The following is a 20,864-nucleotide window of genomic DNA, read 5'->3' as shown; positions in this document are numbered from 1 at the left end:
AAATTTCAAAGATTTTACTATTTTTTTGCATATTCTCTTGCTTTAAAATAAAGTTTTTAGACATTGACATAGATTTTACGCAAAGAAATCAATGATACTACAATCGTTCACAAAGCTGGTTAGCCTTCGAGTTTAACTTTGTGCAAATTGTGGGGGGAAAATATGTACAAAATGCAACATTTTCAGTGATTTTTTCAAAATCGCCGACTGTTCTTGCCTAATTTCATTGTTTAAATTTATTTACATTTTTAAATATTGTTGCATCGTGCATGTTTCAAGTTACAACAAGCGAATTAAATACTCCCCACATCAGGGTGAAGGTGGAGTGGTGGTGGTGAATTGAATTCGAAGCGACAATGACTGTGCACGCTAACAATGCAAAGGCTCATGGCTTGTTGATAAACAATGACTGTCCATTGCATGCACAAGTGACGACTCCCCCGTTTTAACATAATAAAGCCACAAACAATAACTAGTGTTACATTTTATTCTGAACAGAAATCTTATCGCAAATTGTACAACATGTATTTCTCAAAAAAGTTTGCATATATTTATCAACAAGCATACTCTGCTTTTTTTTTTAATAATTCAAGCATAAAGTAATAGAAGTGGAACTAAAGTTTACACCAATGTACTATCAACAAATGCTGTCGTTAATAATACCATGAACCAACGAGTAGAAAAGTAAATACAAGACTGGTTCAATGAATTCAGTGTGATAACAGTATTTGTTCTATTAGAAGCATTGGTGTGTCTGTAGGCAAAATAAGTAGCATTTTATTATTCCAGCGCTTTTAATAGTTCCACCAGACATCAATACTTTCCAAGCATTGAGTGTCATGTCTAACAAGGTGTAGGCAATGAAATCACTAGTTGCAACCATATAGCGACTCCGAGTGATATCCGCATATCGGCCGTGAAGAGCACACATGTTAATTAAACACTGGGTTTTGATTTATAATAAATAAATCCAAATAAACACAATATTGTAAAATTCAGGAATTTATACAACCAGCGAATATGCTTAAAATATCCCAAAACTTGATTCTAAAAGAAAGCTGTTGACACAGTGTTGACACAAATTGTCAAGGGTTCTATGAAATTATCGCTATATAAACAAAAGTGGAAATATGTGTTTTGATGTGCAGTACAATAGGTGATTTTCCGTACAATTGCGAGATGCATGAAAGACGCACGTCGGACGTCTGCCGCAAAAATGAAATGATTTTATTTTGAACTTTATTTCGTAGCTCAAATTGACCGACCGATCTTCGACGGAGGAATATTGCTTTTGAATACCCTCACTTAATCGAAATCGTCTATCATCAAATGTGTACAGCACATTATTAAGCACGGAAATGTCCCCCAAAATACTTTCGAGTTTGTTCATATCCCACGCGATGTTTGACGCCACTATGACCTTTGTTTGACCTGTTTTTATTTTCGACTTCACGAATAACGCGCGATTCTCGCAGTGAACGGAAAATGGTCTATTGGATAACACATTCATCAGATTAATATAAATTAATCAAAGACAATAATCTCCTGTCTGCATGCAGGACATGTTATTCCACAGCTGTGTGCATGTATGTGCGATAGGGAGCTGGGTACATCACCACCTTAAATAATTACCAAAAACATCGTTGAGCGAAAATTACCTTTTTTTTATGAGCTGACAAATTTTCTCCACTTTCAATTGATGTAAATTTATTTTGAAACAAATTCTTCATTTTATTTTGCATAAAAAAAAAAAAATGGCAGAGATTTGAAATATAGCTTATCAGAAACAAGGGGAGTTCAATAAATGTCTCTGAAAATATTATTACAGCAAACTACAAAAAATGAGCAAAAACAAAAACTACTTTGTAATACAAAATGCATTTCCACTTTCACATACAACACACTGATTACTGTAAAGTGATTCAATGTTGCGCAAGACACATTTTTGTGAATCAGTGAAAAATGGAAAAACTTTGGAGAAGCGAGTTTCCCTTAGGCCTTGGCAACACAAATTTCTCGTCAGTGACTTTTGCAAAATTTTTTCTTTACGAATTCGATAAAATCCTTTAATAGTGAACATTCCTAACAGTGAAAATTAAACATTTTACAGTGTATAATAACTATTCCGTCAATGTTTTAGTGCATGTTGGTGAGGAAAATTTAAACGGGTATCAGTTCATAATTTTTTTCAGATTTTATTTTTAAACCAATGAGCCAAAATCATCTTATTGTATCAAATGAGTAAGCGACCGATACGTCATACAATTATAACAGCATGCAAATATTTATGATATTCACAGCGTAATCTTTCCTGACATTCCCACCCCCTCACCGACCAACCCTTGTGAAAATAAACCACTCCTATTTAGACTTCCGTTTCATCACAATCTGAACACCTGAAATGCATCACTCGACTTAATAAAATAAAAATGTACAAACTATTCAGCAAAACATCCCTGAATACAAAAAGTAAAAAATTCCTGCCCCCTCCCCCTTAACCTCTTGCTACAGCAATATTACCAACGGAAACAGTAAATAAAACAACACAGTTTCAATTCTATACATAGATTGGATGCCAAAGGCAATCAGGGAAGAGAATCAGTGAGCTGCGTGCGTGTACATAGAATGAATAAACAAAATAGTATTTATGACACTCAGGATTAAATCATTATTAAATGATCGTGTGAAATCCACCAAAATAAGCATTTTATTTTAAATATCATTCTGTCCTATTGCCTAAACCAAGGTTAAATTAGCATTACCGGTATTAGCAACTGGTACTTTAATTAAACTAGGCATATATTATTTAGTAGAAACTGGTACCTAAACTAGCATTATTAGCAACTAGTATCTACCGGTAATTACTGATGCAGTGACGTTAATGATTGTCATTAAGTTTCCATAGCAACTAGTGTCAAATCGCTAATGCAATGGAGTCAACGATTGTCATTGAGTTTACAGAATGATGATGTCATCAATCAACATTATTGTAAGTAAAAGTGTGTGTCTGTTTGTCTGTCATCCGTCTGTCTGTCTGTTTTCCAAAATTGAAATGTAAACATTTGTGACCTGCAATGCACTTTACTCCCTGAATGCTGGAGGTAATTACTCCTCCGTAACACATGTATAGATGGATTTGTCGCCAACTTTGAAACTATGTTTTTATAGACCTGTTTTCTGTTATATTGCTGGATTTAATTAATCTATTCATAGGTTAATCTTTTCTTGACCGCCGCTTTCTTGTAGATCTGGAAAAAACAAAACAGAATATACAATGAAGAAAAAAAAAAAAAAAAAGATTGCTAACTGTGTACACATGAAACCTGACATTACATTGTCATGTTGGGTTCAAGTCATACAGGATTAATTTCAATCATTACACGCAATTTGCATCACCAGTATATGGTGTTATTAAATACATATAGGCTGCCCATAGACCCCCAACCCACTCCAACCCTGTCACACACAGTATGTTCCTGAGAAAATGCATACAATACCGGTCACTAGCAACCAGCGTGGGCAGATCCCTGCTTAACATATTCCTAGCTAAGCTTTCCATTGCAATGTATTAGAATCATTCACTGTTACCTTGGTGATGGTTCTTCAGGTTCTTCTACTACTTCATCTGCCTCCTCCTCTTTCACTTCTTCTTCTTCCTCTTCTTCTTCCCCTTCTTCTTTATCATCATTATCACTTGCCTCATTGTTACCAGCATTTTCTTTTTCTTCTTCTTCATCATCATCATCACCATCTTCTTTTTCCTCCTGGAGGGAATAAAAACAAGGTTTGTTGAAGATGCACGAAATGAGAAATTAATATCAGATAACTTCCTACTAAACTTTCTTCAGAACTTCGAAGTAACTTCACATCTTCAAAGTATATACATTAACTGTAAGGATCAACTGTCAAAAGATAAATAATTGTTACTATCTGTTGCAGCACAAAGTGTTACCACAAACCCGTGTTGCAGCACAAAGTGTTACCACTAACCTGTGTTGCTTCTAAATCAGATTTACTTGCTTTCTTACTGGCCTTTTCTTCTTCTTCTTCTTCTTCCTGTGGTTCATCATCTGGGGATGGAGCATCGGTTTTCTTAGGATGCTTCTTCTGAAAATTTAAACCAAACCACATCAATGATGGACAACAGATACATCAAAGGAGTGACCATAGAATGTTTTGCCTTCCACCGTCACATTAGAAACTTGTGTGCTCTGATGTTAAAACGTTTTGTCTGCGTATGGGGGGTTGATTTTGTCTTGTAAACGGTTGATAGCTCATCAGAATGCTGGGAACCAGAGAAACCAGCGAAATAAATCGCACAAGCTAGAAATCACACCTATTCTCATACAGAAATTAACTGATGGCACCATAACTAGAAACTCGCCTACTAAACGCATTCACGGTGCCCTACTACAAACACAAGGCTCAAACATTCATAGGTGAAATCCTTTTTATTTGTTTAGTGAGAAGACACACCCACATAATCAATCATACACAACGTATCTCAACTTTAAACAGGCAAAACAAAAAATGGAATCACAACTTAAAAAATCTTAGACAAAATTGTTGAAATAAATAATAATAAACTGATGCTGAAATTGTCATGGCATTTATATGCGAGAATGACAGTGTAGCAGAGGTCACGTACCTTTGGTATACAAAAGCTGAGAAACATGGCCACTGGTATTAGTACAATTAAAGCATAGACAGCCCACAGCCATGGCCGACCTTCAGTTGCATTGTAGAGTCCGCCAACAACGCTCTCCTGCAAAATAAAACAGAGTTAGGCTCGAACATGTACGTTTCTGGTCCTAAGGTGTGATGCGTATACCTTTCAAACTGATGCATCCACTTAACAGCAGGGTTCTCCTCAGGGCTTTTTAGCGCCGAGGTCCGCGGCGCTATACCTGTGAATCTCGGCGCTTCACTTGGGACCTCGGCGCTATGTGTTCCCACCTCGGCGCTTGATTTCATATTTGACATGCCAATATCAGATGTGAAAAAGCTTTGTTCGCCACGCCGGTCGGCCCCGACCGTCACTCAAAATTAGTGACCACCACGGAAATGCTTCCGACTAGGACTATTGTCTGATTGTTGGTATAATTAAGTACCGACCGACACGCATCCTGCCAGTCGTGGATTATAATTTATAAACAATAGACCTAGTCGCACGATACGTAGCGGCTAGTCAAATTTGTGGAATTAGCACCTCTTTGTTTGTAAGTAAATACTTTCTGCGATAGACACAGTCTTTAGATTTAAAGCTCAAATTATTTCAAAATCAATTCCACCTCGATATAACATGGTCAAATCGGAGTTCACGATCAGTTCACGCTACTCGAGAAAAAAACAACGTGTTTATTGCGTGATTTGGTAAAATACATTTGAACTGTTATCATTGCGAATCATGTAAAAACTATTCTTTCAAGACCTAATTTACCTTTTAAAAATTGCAAATCACCTCTTTTGAAAGCCGTCATGCAGTTTTCAATTGAAATCGATGCCAACACATCGTGCTACGACATCGCTTTACTTCCGCAATGTAATTTTTATGCTCACTACCATTCGGAAAACTTCAGGTTCTACCGGCATTACCATGCGGCATTTTGATTGGTTAATGGAATTCTTGACCCATCGGGTCAAAGGACACATGCTAATGTTTCACAAACATCATGGCGGGTCTGTTTTTTTTTTACCGAAGCGATCAGGTGATCAAAAATAATCGCTCCCGATAAAAATAAGTCTGATTTTACTTACATTTCATATAAAAAAAAAAAGTAAAATTTGTTGAGGAATTATTGCTATAACTGGTGTATAACATGGCCAAGTAAGTTATGTCACGTCGTAACTTTGATGATCGTTTTGAAGCTTTATTTGTTCGCTCATTACTGTAATTGTAAACGTTTTAGAAGTTGATGGTACGAATAATAAATTACAACAATACGTCAATTAATTACGTGATCGATTTTTTGAAGGAAAATGTTTTTGGAGTGAATAAAATTATGAGATTCGTGAACATAAATCTGGCTTAACGTTTTGAATGCGTTTCCTTCAACGTTTTACAAAACAATTAAATTGCAACAATAATGTATTTGTGTTTGTTTTTAGTCTGCAGCATTTGTATTTCGAGAATGTTTCAAACTCTTCTAAATTGTGAAACATAATGTGTTGATTCCATTAAAAAAAATATTTGCCTTGTGACTGAGCTCACTAATATTCATAATTGTAAATAAGTTCTGTTAATCAATGAAGGAAATATATGTAAATGATATGCAAATTATTATGCAAATTAGCCCCGGCGCTATGCATTTTTTCTGGGGAGAACCCTGGAACAGAAACAATTTTTTTGTTGGGAGTTGACAATTCTTCGGGCAAACAGAAATTGTTACAATAAAATTGCATACAGGTAACTACAGTGTAACCTGCTTATGTTCCTGAAACACAATAGGCAGTCACAGTTACCACATCTTCAGATGATGAAAGTTACAATTTACAAGTGATATCACATCATCGTTATGTGCTGAAATCAACATACGTTGTCCTGGAGAAATTGCTATTACTCACGGCTGATTCTTTATTTTCTTCTTGGTAGTTCTTTGGTACCCAGGTTTGTTCAACCCAGTCATCGGCTATGGCTTTATCATTTGTTATTATAAAATTATCAAATATGATACCATCAGACATGGACCACAGTTCAAGACCAACAGCACTCTGAGAAAAAAAAAATAATGAAGCAGATTTTAACTTGTATTCATGTGATACCATACTTTCAAAAGACAATACAGTAGAACGTTGATTATCCGAACTGTTGGGGGGACATGCTTTTTGTTCGGTTATGCAAACAGTTCGGATATGCGATCTTGTGTGGGCGTGCTCAAGTTTACAGGCTCACGACACACAAATTCTAACGCACATGACTGTAATGAAATCAAACAATAATACATGTAGAGTACGTCATTAAAAACATTTTTATTTAATCAGTAATACATTGTAATAAAAATGTTGCATGCTGGAATGTTAAAAAGTGTTTCAAAATGTCCGTAAAATGTAGCGATAATAAAGTTCTTGGGGAAAACCAAGTCCCGGAACCAAGTGAAGACGGATTTCTCTGAACGATCGTCATAGGCTGTTTTCGTTATCTTTCGTTTCAGTCCTGCACTTGAATCCATTTTACTGAAAAAATCCAGCAGCTTTTGTTTTGCCTTGATATCGGATATCATCGATTTACCAACACCATACTCGGTAGATAGATTGCTTGCGGTTTCGCCATGTTCTAGTCGATTTATAATTGACAACTTTGCGTCCAAATCAAGCACACCGCGTTTGCATTTCACTGGGGGTAGCCACACCAACGCTAGATAAAAAATGCTGATAAAGTAAACAGGTGAAAGGTCGCTTCGTATTCGCTGTGTATAGATCGGCTAGCGGCTCGATGTTACCAGATTGCTTGGGGATTTTCGAATGGTAAACTGCTATAAGATGTCCCGATTTTATTGGATTCAGCAAAGTTTTTAACACCTAGAACGATTGACATAATAAATTGTTGTAAAAATCCAGGTTGGCTACTGTGATCATCGGACGTAAACACTTCGACGCTGTGAACCATCAAACGGCCCGCCGACTGTGGTCGTTGGTTGCCGTTGTCTGCTGATAAACCATCAAAGAGGCACACCAAGGGGTTGTGGTTTCGTCTCTCTTTTTCACTGCACTATTAAACTGGTGTCGCTTCTGTGGTAAGACATCCCAGAAGTTATTTTCTTTCTTTTTTATTCCGAAGAGGATGTGACTTCTCATACTGAACATTAAAATTAAAAATCGGAAAAAACATGGGATCGGCTCATGGCCGCGTTTCTTTGACGGCAGTGGAACCCCGTACAATTTTCCCGGGAAACGTATCCGAACTGCGGTGACTTACAACTTGGTAAAGTCATAGAGGGTCTATGGTCTAAGAATCTGACTGTAAACAGTGGAGAAGACATTTGATGAAGTTTGTGTTTTTAGGACATTTTTTATTTACAGTGGAACACTGGTGTGGCGTAATAGGCTTGTCTGAATTTAGGAAATTATTGGATACTGTAATTCGTTTCATTGTTTGCACAGACACTGTAAACAATGAACGTACACGTGAAAGACGTCGGATTACATGTTGATAATAGCTTTATTGAAAGTGTTGCACCAGGAAATCACACAGTTGACTTTTGTATTATACGGAACACAGCCAGACATGCAACCAAACTTTGGGGGACACACAGTAGGTTCGGATAACTGAACATTTCGGATAATCGACGTTCGGATAATCGACGTTCTACTGTACATCAAACTCTTGAATGCAAAGTGCAATGCAAATTTCTTCTAAGTCCTATATTAGCTCCAAAAGCAGTGAATACAATTAGAGAGGTATTTCTACTGTCAAATTAGTTGTATTCTAATGATTCAGTATACTGTAAAATACTAATATTTCACTTGGAATTAATTTTCGCTATTTTCGCAGAAAGAATGATTCAGTGAAAATAAATCCAGCAAATATATTTCTTGCTATATTTTACATTTAACTCGTCAAAAATCAGTGAAAATCCAAAAAGTCTTTTCAGCGAAAATTGGTTCCAGCTAAAATAAAGCATTACACAGTATAACCAATGTGAATGTGTGTGTGTATATGTACTTCTATTGAAGATGTGTTTCTAAGAAAGCAAATACTATAGCAGGTTTTTAATGCATAGATTGGGCACCACAAAATGTTCACATCCTTATAATTACGAAATTAAAAACAAATATTTAATTGTTCTACGATACTCACAAATGGCGTCATTTTAAATGGATTAAGATCTTCAAAGTAATCCGGATTCGCAATTCTCCTTGCCGACCACTCCCCTTGGTAATTTTCATTCTCTATAAATGGAGCTTTCCATTTGCCTTTGTAGTTTGGATTGTTGATCATCGGTGGTTCCCATACACCACAACCAGGAACACATGCAGGATTCTCTGTTGAGAAAAAACATAATGTAGTGTATTAACATGAAAGTTATTCCTTATTAACAAAAGTTATACCTTATTAACCTAGGTAAACCTAGTGTGTAGTTAACTTGACCAGGAAATGTATTAAAGGTCATGTTATTGTGTACATAGCAACCATTTTGATGTGTTCAGTCTATTCGTTGAATATTAATCTGTAATCTTGTGACATCTATGTCTGTTTGAAGACAGAACTGTTACAGAACAAAGTAGATACAATGCATGTACAAAATGTTTGCTCCAACAGAAATCTGATACTGTAAAATACTTTATTTTCACTTGGAATTAATTTTCGCTGAAGGAATGATTGAGTGAAAATAAAATCCAGCGAATATACCTTTTTTCCTAAATTTTACATTCAACTCATCAAAAATCAGCAAAAATTAATTCCAGCTAAAATAAAGTATTTTACAGTAATCTGAGATACATAAATCGGGTTTCATAAATACAATAACTTACCAATCTGTGGAGGTTCCCATTCTCCATCAATGTCATCATCCCTAAAAATAAAATGAAAACAGTCATAATTTTAGCCTTTTCACCACTAGTTCCCTTTTTTCATTACAAAATAGTCCTGTTTATTATCTGAAGATTTGGGACAAAAATAGCCACATTTTTTGGGTAACAACTGAAAATTGACTCAAATGTTGTCTGTTGCCTCCGAATTTAGGTTCATTTTCAAAAATATTGAAGAATATAAGAAATAAGTGCAGACAAATTTTGGCGAAAAAGACTAGAGGTGAAAAGGTTGATAGGGGTAAAAATATGATATTTTCTAAAAGTGACTAAGCATGAAGGTTAATTTTCTTATTTTGCAATTTTGACCACGTGAATCACACAATACACAACAAATTATTTGACAACCTAACCCAAGACCACTGTTGTTTGCCCCCTTACAACATAAATAATAGTTGCCATGGTAATCAATGGATATTGACTGGTAGTAAATGTTCATTCTTACCAGTCTTCTGGTTTCTCTGCATCTGGGTCATCAATCAACTCTTCTTCATCATCTAACCAACCGTCTGGTTTCACTGCATCCGGATCAGCAATCTGCTTTGGTTCATCTTCATCCCAATCTTCTGGCTTCACAGCATCTGGATCCGGAATCCTGGAATACAAAACATATGTTAGAAATTTCAAACGATACTTGTAATTTTTATAGTCTAATGTCTCATGCACTTATAGTAGTGATACAGTAATTACAAATTAACACACACATAAACGGGACACCGCACTAAATTATGTTTATACTTAGATAAGTAAACAACTTACTGTTTTCTGTCGTCCCAATCAGATGGTTTCTTATCATTAGGATCATCAATCTCAGCGGGTGGGTTCACTGGAGGACTGTAACAACAAACAAAGAAATCAGTGTCAAAATAATGCCCATGATTTCAGCAACCAATTGTAGACATGTACAGATAATAAACTGATCGTTGTTGATTTTATGATAAAAAATATTAGAACTTGAAATTTTTTTTCAATAAATTATGAACTCTCAAGTGGCAAAGTGTTACAGCATGGTGTATGGGTGAAAGAAGAGCATTTGCATCATGGAAGCTATTTTAAGGAGATTTAGGAATCCACTGCAACAAATTTCAAATTTACTGTCACTCATCACCATTTTCACACCATAATGAGATCATTGCGTGAGTACGCCCCTCATTCCCACTACGGTTAACAGTGACACTTAAGGTAGAGATGCAGTGTATTTGTGAATTTCAATCAAAAATAGTTTTTTTCGTTTTTTATACAGATTTTTATCTAAAGAACATTCTGTGAAAATTTGACCAATGAATTCTTATTGGAACACCGTTAAAATTGCTGTTTATTTTCTGGTTAAAAATAAAAAAACACTCACACGTGGCAATGTTTATGTCCAATTGCCTAATTTGCATGAGTAACCAAATAACAGGACCTTTGATTGACAATATGCAAATCGAGATTGTACGGGTCATAGTTCATTCAATTCACGTGCATATGCAATTATTGTCAAATCAGTTCTCCCTCGCTAGCAAACCAAACATTATATTTCCTCAGCGTTTTTTCCTAATTTTTATCATTACATTATGCGTGGTGTGAAAAGAAAGAAGATTCAGATGATTTCTATGTTGGAAGAGGCAAAAGCTACACTGAAGGCATCAGCCCACTGAACGAAAAACAAAATCGATGTGAGCGTCCAAACATAACTTTCCCTGAAGGCATGAATCCGAGTTTCTGATTGACTGAGAGATTTTATTTTCAAATAATTGTTCTCAAAAAATAAACTGAGCATGTGAAGAATAATTTAACATCGTTTACAGTGATAACTGCTCATATTCGAAACGAAGCTTACCCATTCACGCTAGTCACAATAAACATCATACTAATGAATAGGCGTCAATGACTACGGTAAAACTTAGACTCTATTTTAGGCATCAGGAATGATTGAAATGTCTGAAAATGACGCCAAAATACACCTTAAAAGTCCCATTTTATTTTTTTTCTAAATCCCATCCCGAATTTACGGCAGAGTCTGGTCCCTCAAATAAGGGACACGTGAGCTTTGATTCTAACCGGATATATTGCACTGGGTCGGGGAGATACAAACTTTTGTGTATCTTTTGTCCAATGGGTACCTGTACTTCGATCATTCGCAAGTTTTGCTAGGTGGTACGAGACAGCTTTGTTTGCAACCGGACGAACTCCGTTTAATTCAATGAAGCAAACAACTGACAATGCTAAATTAAATTGCAGAGGTACGCTAAAATTAATTGAAAACAAGCAAATAATTTCAATGAAAAATAAATCACAGAGAGAGGTAACTTGATACATTAACAACTCTTTTGACGCGCTGACAGTTTCTCCGCGTCTGATGTTTTTGTTTTCCTTGTCATAATACTTACTGATTGATGATTTTGTTTTGATTTTTGAGTTTTTTAGCCTGCAACTCGGCCACGACCTTTGCTTTTTCCGTGAAAAATGGGGAAGTTTACGTCAATTTGACGGACATTCCATTTTTTTTAAACTAACGAAGCACACTGTTTAGCACTCCTATTTTTTTCATTTGCCGATTTCTATTCAGAAAAATTCGACCGCTCGAAAATGCATCTTAATTTTGCACTCTTAAAACATGTCAGATTTCCAACACTAATTATTTAAAACCGGTCGAAAGTTTAAAACTGTTACGTTAGGAACTGGAGCTCTCTCCTTGCAGGCGACCGTCGCCGGTAGTACAACAGCATGTTTTGTACGTACATCCGTGCGCTGATTGTCTGCGACCGTCTTAGAAAATCCCTGAATAAGGCGTTACCAAAACGGAAAAAATAAAAAATTGCCTCCTTAAAAAACGAACAGAATTCAAATATTTCTTTTAACAAATATGTTGCAGTGGGAAAAATGGGATTGGAAACGCTGAACAAAACTTCTGTGCCTCGCGTTTCGATTCTAGGATTACGCGATTATTCATTATTGTGCGTTCGCTTCCTGGAGTTGGTTCTCAATACTACATAAAAATCATCGAGGATAAATAATTTAATATCCAACTTTGTATACTTCACGGTAAACCACAGGCTCTAGATTTTTTATTGAAAATACATCGAAGAGAAGCCATGATGTTTTGATCGTGATAAAAGGTCACCTTCCTAGGACCGCCCCCTGTTTAATAATTCATGAGATGACGTAATGTTTACTGGGCATTGACACGTGTTTTTACCGACCCCACCAAAACACTAGTATGAATGACGTGTTTCTGATTTATATATTCAAGAGCAGTTGTTCTGGTCCAACGATTTTACATAAAATGTCTATGTCTATACGTTAACTTTCAATTTCAATAGTCTAGAAAGTATGACAAAGCAGTAATTCCCGGTTTAACGCGCAAATATGCAAATTAGCCTTTTTCTCGTCTTCTATTTTTGGTGAATTCTTGGGTTTTAAATTAAAATAGCTGATAGACGCTTTGGCCATTTGCCTCGAAAATTTCACACATTATTGACAAGGTGTTCCCCCTTCAAAATGCGTCCGGACAGTTTATTACGGCGAGTGGAACAAAAATAACAAGTCCGCAATTAACATGGATATTAAATTATGCAAAAATAGAAAAGAGTGAACTTTGAGGTCATGCTGTGCGACTTTGAAAGCCGTTAGAGAGATGAGTGGACGCATTTGAATTAGTAGTATACCAAGGTATCCAGTGATGTAATTTTACCCACAAACGGACTTGAAGATTTTAAGCTAATTTTTTTTAAACCACTTTTGTCCAAAAAAGCATATTTTTGACCCAAAATCAAAAACGCATTCTGGATATTTAAAATAAAGACAAGTTTTACAAAGTTTGTATAATAAGCTTTCAGAAAATATATAACATGTTGGATACATAATACCATCTTCATTGTCTAATTACTCAATTAAAAAGCAAGCCAAATAAACTGCATCTCTACCTTAAATGACACATGGCTGATAGTGAATACATACCTGACATCTTGCAGTAAATTACCAGAGTTAACACTAGCTTGGTCTACGAATACTTCATAAGAATTGTCCGGTCTTACAACTATAAAATAAACATTTTGCATAAAACATACAAGATACACTTGTGGAACAGAGACATGCTAGTGTCTTATCTGTTTAAGCAAAAAACCAAAATCACCGGTAGTTGATGATAGATACAGACTCAGTGAAATCTACAGATGTGAGCTACAGAAAAAATACATGCTGATGCTAAGTTTGTTTGAAATAATCTAACAGTAATTGGAGAAATATTCAAACAAAATATTGAGACTATTAGAAGGGAAGAACTTTTTGAGTAAGCATGGTTTTCTGTGTGTGTGAGTTTTTTGAGGCAATCTAGTTGCCTTTTGTATTTATTTTTAATATTCCAAAAATATAAAAGGATTAAAAGAAAGGAAAAGTGTCTAAGAGCGTTTTGTGTTGTCATCATTTTTCAATATAGTAATGTTAAGATGTCCTTTCGGACATGTTCATTGATGAGCACAACCACTATCATGTGACCATGTTCTATCCAATTTGTACTACAATTGTAAATATTTTTGATTGATTAAACATTACCTGAATAAAGTGGTCAAGAATTATCTCCTCTATTGTATACCATTTTATAACCAGGGTACGTGATATACCCGATAGCATTTGTAAATCTTAAACAAAGTATCCCAAACACCACCAGCTGATATGGCATACAACAGCGCACCATCGTTTTAGAGAGTGAGTGATATAAACCAGCACACTCCATGTTGTTTCAATTTGTGTTTGAGACACATTGTATTTTCCCATGCAAATTTCACCTACTGTAAAATCTGTATTAGAAGGTACGACTTTTATATTAAAATGGTACAGTCAAACCTGTCTATAAAGGACAGTCAGTGGACTGAGCCAAACTGTCCTTTATAGACAGGTGGTCTTTATATGGAGGTGGCCTAATTTATTCATTTAATCATGAATATTAATTAGGACCGGAATTTTAAGGGAGATCATAAGCAATACATAAAAACAAACCTACACATTGTACAATGAATATATCTTTTACAATAAAAGTCACTCATTTTCATCTGGATAATTACAGCTTTACTTTTTTACTACAAATTATATCATGTAAATTCACTGGAACCAAGTGATTCTGCCCATGGATTCATTGGTCTATTTAATGCATAAGAACAATTGTCAACGATCGGCCGCATTGGCATTTCAGCTCGGACTTTCACACTCTCGCCAAGCAGTCTTATTCCCCAGTCTCTTACACATACTGTGGAATACTTTATTTTCGCTGGAATTAATTTTCGCTGAAAAAGCTTTTTGGGCATTTTGCTTGGAATTTATTTTCACTGATTTTTGATGAGATTAATGTAAAATATAGGAAAAAATATATATTCACTGGATTTTATTTTCACTAAATCATCCCTTCAGCGAAAATAGCAATAATAAATTCCAAGCGAAAATAAAGTATTCTACAGTATTCCATCACAGGCGGTAATCAGTCCCATCGTTAGTATTGTCGATTGTACACTGACAAAATGCACAGGCAAAGTTGCCGTGATTGAAAAAACAAACAAGCATTAAAAAAGAAGAAGCATTGGTAATAAACAAAATTGACCAAACTCATAACGATTGCTACAACTCTCAGTGTTGAATCAGAAAGTCAAACGAACCGGAAATGAAACACGGTGATCGTACACGCAATTTTACAGTTATTTGTTGCAAGCATCGACGTGTCAAAACTGCCCAAACGAATTTTCTCGATTGCGAAATATTGATATTACCGTTTATAAAAAAAGAGAATCAAAATAGAAAACATCTTTCGTTGAGAATAACCCCGAGATGACCCCTCAGTAACAATACGTTTTGCCCTTGCGCTAGCTTCATTAGCATAATTTATAACGATCAACAACAAACAACATGGCGGCCAAAATAGGTCGGATTTTGCAATCCCGCGATGAAAACGAAATAAACGAATGTTTTATTATTTTGTTTGGATATTTCATGTCGACAAGGTAAATAAAACATCTCATTTAATAAAACTGGTTCATTTTTATTTTTCGAGACGGGGAGAATTTGCTCTTCATGTGCGAGACAGTCCACAGAAGTGTCGCTGGCCGGCTGGGAATCGATAGTATACCGGGGGTAGTACCGATCGGAAACAAGCTAGTTTTTCATTTCAAACTTTGAATGAAACTGTTTTAATTTGTTGTTAAAATCTTTCCAGTCTCTAGACGTTACATTCAGATGATATTCAACTTTTTTTTTTTTACTTTTTCGCAACTTCACAAAGTTGCGATGGTACCCCTGTCTATTAGCCCTAAAGATTGCGTACTCGGTAATCTGAACGTAACATATGACCACTTTCCTGTTAGCGATTCGCAAGTAGCTATTGTCTTTTTGCTGAGACAGTCTGATGGAAATGTTGGTGGTCGTTATACAAAGGTTAAAGTGTGAATAGGTCTACAATAGGGTGGTCGCTGGTCGCGTTGGACAGGTGGTCGCTATATCCAGTGTCTTTAACGTGTAAATTGCGAAGGGACTGTACTAAGGTGGTCGCTATGAGCAGGTGGCCGCTCTGCACAGGTGGTCGTTAACACAGGTTTGACTGTACAATGCAACAGAAGGGATGCGGTTTCTATTAGAGCATATACACATATGAGAAATGGTGAATTTTTGATTCTAAATTGTTCAAAAAGATTGAGTTTGACTTCTATTAGAGATGCGGCTTCTAATACAGATTTTACAGTAATACACTGACTGTTATAACTGCCATACATACCTAATGTATACAGATGTGTCTGCTTATCATTGAACATATTACTGATGTCACCACTAGGTTTCTGAGCATGTTTCTCCTACAAAATAATGAATGAAAACAGATTGATATCATATACACAGAGAACGTTTTACAATGCAAAGTATTATGTTACTACTGAAGATAGTTACAAATATCTTTAATATTAAAGCACATGTAGAGTTGTATGCCATATAATGTGAACTAAGAGTAAGACTCACCTCATATTCTCCTGTGATTGGATTTTTGTGTCTAAAGATGAAATGAAGCTTAAAAAAAAACAAAAATCACATAATTTATTAGATTAACAAAATAAATATGAACAAAACTATAAGTATCCAAAGTTGGTTATCAATAAAAACAATAGACCCAATTAGGGCTGGACTAATTACATGTAGTCAAAATGCAAAAAAAAAAAAAAAAAAACACATTTAAAAACATTACAAATTCTAGATATTTCACCAAACATGATGTTCTATCAAATGAATGACAAAGAGCAAATAAAAAAAAAAGGCTGCCGCTACCTGAACTTATTTTTATTGAAATGATTTGTGAGATCCATTGAGCTTAAACTCCTACTACGGTCACCATTTTTGAGTTGAAAATTGATCAAATTACAAAAACTAATCCAGGTACTCCAACTTTTTTTTCCTCAGACCACTAATTCAGCAATAGCAGTGTGGTTATGAAGGAGGAATGATGTACATACCTTAGCATCCTGGCCGCACTTATCGGGTCCAAACATGATAGTATAAGGAGTCTTGTCATGAAATTCCGACTACAATACAAGAACAAAATCAAATGACACGAACAATTAATATATTAATTGAAATGTGACAACTGCAATTTTATTTACATACACTGTGATGAACAAACAGCTACAAATAATCTTTATGAGTTGTCTCTATGTTTGAATTTCCCAAGTAATAGAAAACCATTCACTGCATTAAATATTCTAGGACAAAATTAACCTGTAGATGCTCATCTAATGTAATTCACCTACAATCAGTAAACCATTATAATTGGAGACATTGCTTTAAAAGCCAGTTTCGGAATTTCCTTACTGTTTTCAACTTGTACATTCCACGCTAAGCATGGATGTCAAAACCATAGGGTGTTAGCCAGCCACCAGTCAAGCCACCAAACGAACTAACAACTTTGATTTGGGACTGGCAACTTTTTTTCCTGTTTTTTTCTATTGTTCTTTTTACCAAAATATTTTCAAAACCATCTACATTTTTCATGAAGTTGAATTGTTTTGGCAATTGCAAATTCCTGGCTAATAGCCTGGTCAACCACCACATGACATAACTCTTAGCTTTGAGGGCATCAATATTTCTTACACTGCATTGGCTTTTCTAAGCACCATCTTTGAAACAAAATGCCAGCACATGACATAAAATGAAACACTTTTCAGATACACTCTTGTAATGTACTGTCATGGTGGCCACCAAGTTTCTAGATTGCCCTACTCTCAGAAACTATTCTGAACTCTACTCACCAGCTTCAACTTCTTGTCTCCAGAAAGTAACTTGATGTAAGCACCACCGCATTCTTGACCATTCTGGAACTTTACCTCGTACTGTACAATGAGTGGATCGTCTTCAAAAACAAATGGCTTGCTGAGAGGTGCACTGATGGCATGATGTTTGGCCCGTGACTAGAACATAAACATTATAATGCATTTTGAATCACCACCTCGGCTTTCAAATTTTGAATTTGAATTTTTAAAATGAATTCAATCACAAGTCTATTCAGATCAAAGTATTTGTGACAATGGTGTATAAAATATGTTAGCACATCCACCAACATTTGTATGCACGACAACTATGGGATAGACATTGAAATTACATCACCTATGACCCACTGGTGCAATCCTATGGATTACTGTGAAAGACTTTACTTTAGCTGGAATATATTTTTGCTGAAAAGACTTTTTGCATGTTTTGTATGGAGTTTATTTTCACTGATTTTTGATGAGTTGAAGGTAAAACAGGAAAAAATGTATATTCGCTGGAATTTATTTTCACTGAATAATCCCTTCAGCAAAAAATAGGCATAATTAATTCCAAGTGAAAAAAAAGTCCATAACAGTACAAAGCCACGTTTTAGCCCAGAAATTGAGTCACTTATATAATGAATCAACAATGCAAACACAGACAAAATACACACAAGAAGAAGTGACTAGAGAATGAAGATGGAGAACTCAGAGCTGCATGTACATGTATTGTTTTTACATTGAATGAAATGCATGAAATATTACGTACCTTCAATACTAATCCCAAGTCACCAACTAGTGGCTGTTTCTCTGGCTCCTCTAAAGCCCATTTACCATCATACTTGGCAATGTCTTCATCTACGCCATCTTTCTTGGCCTGAGAAACCACCCAGCTGAAAAGAAAGCAGGCAAGCAGGATATTACAAACAGGGAGCACCATGGAGGATCTTCCTTGCTAGTGAAACAATACTAGGTAACAAATATACTTAGACATCAGAGACACACTATACATACAGTAAAACGGTAGGATTCTATGTTCTCTTGTGAAATTAAAGCAGCTATTAGTAGAGGTACAATGTACATCCAATGAACACAAGAATTAAACACTTACGTTTTTTTGAAATCATCAACACTCAAAAAAGCATCATAGAAATGGGGACTTCCGCTTGGTTTAGGGGGTACGTAGATGGATTCTGTAGTTTCTGTTTTCGTGTCCTCTGTATCTATATCATCTTGGGCACCAGCAAACGCTGAAAACAGCACCAGTGCTAGTAAAGCTAGCAATCCGGATTTTACCATTGTTGATTTGTTTTTATCTGCAATATAACATAAACAGAAACAGACATATTACATGTACTACAAATGTATTAATTTAGCTGAACATGCTTTCCAAATGTAGAGCAATAGGCATCATTAAATATATAACTGTTCTTATATCCTCTTGCTAAGTTTATGTTTGGTTTCCCCTTTGAACATGTACTTGGCTTGACATTTAGTGTGGTTGATATAGACAAGGTTACAGGTGTGGCATTATATTTGCCTGGTAATTTGCATTTTTTTTTTTAAATTAATTGTCTAACTCTTTAACATTAAGCAAAAAAAAAAAACACTTCCCTGTATGGTAAGCTAATTAATATTTCACAAATATATATCTGGAAGGTACTGGTCAAGAGATAGTTTAAATGAGTCAACAATAACTAGCTTTGTTACATGTAGATTTTTTTTCTTTGCTGAGGCGTCAATATATTACATGCAATCATATTAAACCTATTTTTTTTTTAAATTCTGAACGAATGAATAATGGTATGCAAATTAGCCACAACACTGATAGACATTCTATATATAGATTTAAACAATTTTGGTTCCAGTGGAATAAAATGGTAATCGTACAGCCAGAAGTTCATTTAAATCAAGAGGACCCACGATACTGTTTAGTGGGTAGCCAATGACAAAATGTAAATACAAAATTGTAGAAATAAATCTATTACGGAACAGAATTAATATTGTAAAACATGGCTTTTCAAATGTACAATCAGAGAGAATAGATTGGTTGAAATGTAAGCAGGTTATTTTAACTACATGTAGTAATCCAGTCACTTTGCATTTCCAATATTTCAGCACAAAATCTGTTCTCATATAATGAGATCAATTCATACACTGAACAAAATACAATGGAATAACGCATTTTCCTTTTAATTAAACCGGCATACCTAAGATGTTGGATTAACATGTACAATGAAGTCCTGCCGACGGTGAGTAGTCTTGCACAAGACGAAGTTCGTTTTCAAATGTGTGAATATTGGTCTGAGTATTATAATGTAGTAAATCTCGAAGAAAAAAAGCCAGATAATCTCGTTTAGTTAGAAGTATACGTGAGGATCTGATCAAGCCGAAGCTTTAATGACGCGGCGAGCGGCTGAACACTGAAGTACACTGATCTTAAAAAAAATGCACCACAATTCCCGATCAACGCTTTGTAGATATTGTATTAGTAATGATATAAATAACACCGATCAGCAACAATTATACACAGTATGTAACTCACCGTTCCCACGACGATAATACAATAAATTCGGTCAGAGATCCGATCAGATGTATGACCAGCAAGCCGGGGATAGCAAACAACGTGGACGCTCCTTACTGGTGAACGGGACAATGAACATATTCAAGAATTTACAGCACGTACTTTCGATGACCTACTTTGCTGTTCATGAATAAACACAGCCTAACATTGGATATTAACTGCAGCGAATAAGGGTAATTATTAAACTCTAATATTGTAATTACGCCGTTGCATAATATGACATTCGATAAACTTTTCATGTGCAGGTTTTTGTCGAAAATATAATCTGTAAACATATGGATTGGTATAAGTATGAGGGCGCTTTTCTCAATGCGATCAATACAGGCGAGTCATGGTTTTAAATGATCGTGACAAGTCAACACATGCACATACATACATACATACCACCGGCATACGACTGAATTGAAGTTTTAATTGCCTCAACGAAATTCCAAAATACTAGAGTTCTGTCGTGAACGATATTCTCTTTGTCCACATACTGTTGTGATACAGTTCGATTA

General features: G+C 35.5%; 1 protein-coding gene across 1 annotated transcript; it reads right to left on the bottom strand.

Annotated features, from left to right (window-relative positions):
- Positions 1–473: 473 nt before the first annotated feature.
- On the bottom strand, positions 474–20,446 carry LOC100377423 (calnexin-like). The gene is made up of 17 exons (XM_085497734.1): positions 20,326–20,446; positions 18,892–19,096; positions 18,550–18,673; positions 17,784–17,942; positions 16,992–17,060; positions 16,504–16,551; positions 16,268–16,343; positions 13,471–13,549; positions 10,288–10,362; positions 9,974–10,123; positions 9,472–9,512; positions 8,798–8,982; positions 6,565–6,711; positions 4,649–4,765; positions 3,991–4,107; positions 3,589–3,764; positions 474–3,248 (listed from the first exon to the last, which is right to left on the bottom strand). Exons 2-17 carry the CDS (start codon positions 19,077–19,079, stop codon positions 3,215–3,217), a joined length of 1,785 nt encoding a protein of 594 aa, XP_085353860.1. The 5' UTR covers positions 19,080–19,096; positions 20,326–20,446; the 3' UTR covers positions 474–3,214.
- Between the last annotated feature and the right edge of the window lie 418 nt (positions 20,447–20,864).

Source organism: Saccoglossus kowalevskii, chromosome 4, assembly GCF_978046115.1.
Source record: "Saccoglossus kowalevskii chromosome 4, keSacKowa6.1, whole genome shotgun sequence".
NCBI lineage: Eukaryota > Metazoa > Hemichordata > Enteropneusta > Harrimaniidae > Saccoglossus > Saccoglossus kowalevskii.
The sequence above is the reverse complement of the archived record's forward strand: the minus strand, read 5'-3'. Positions and strand labels throughout refer to the sequence as shown.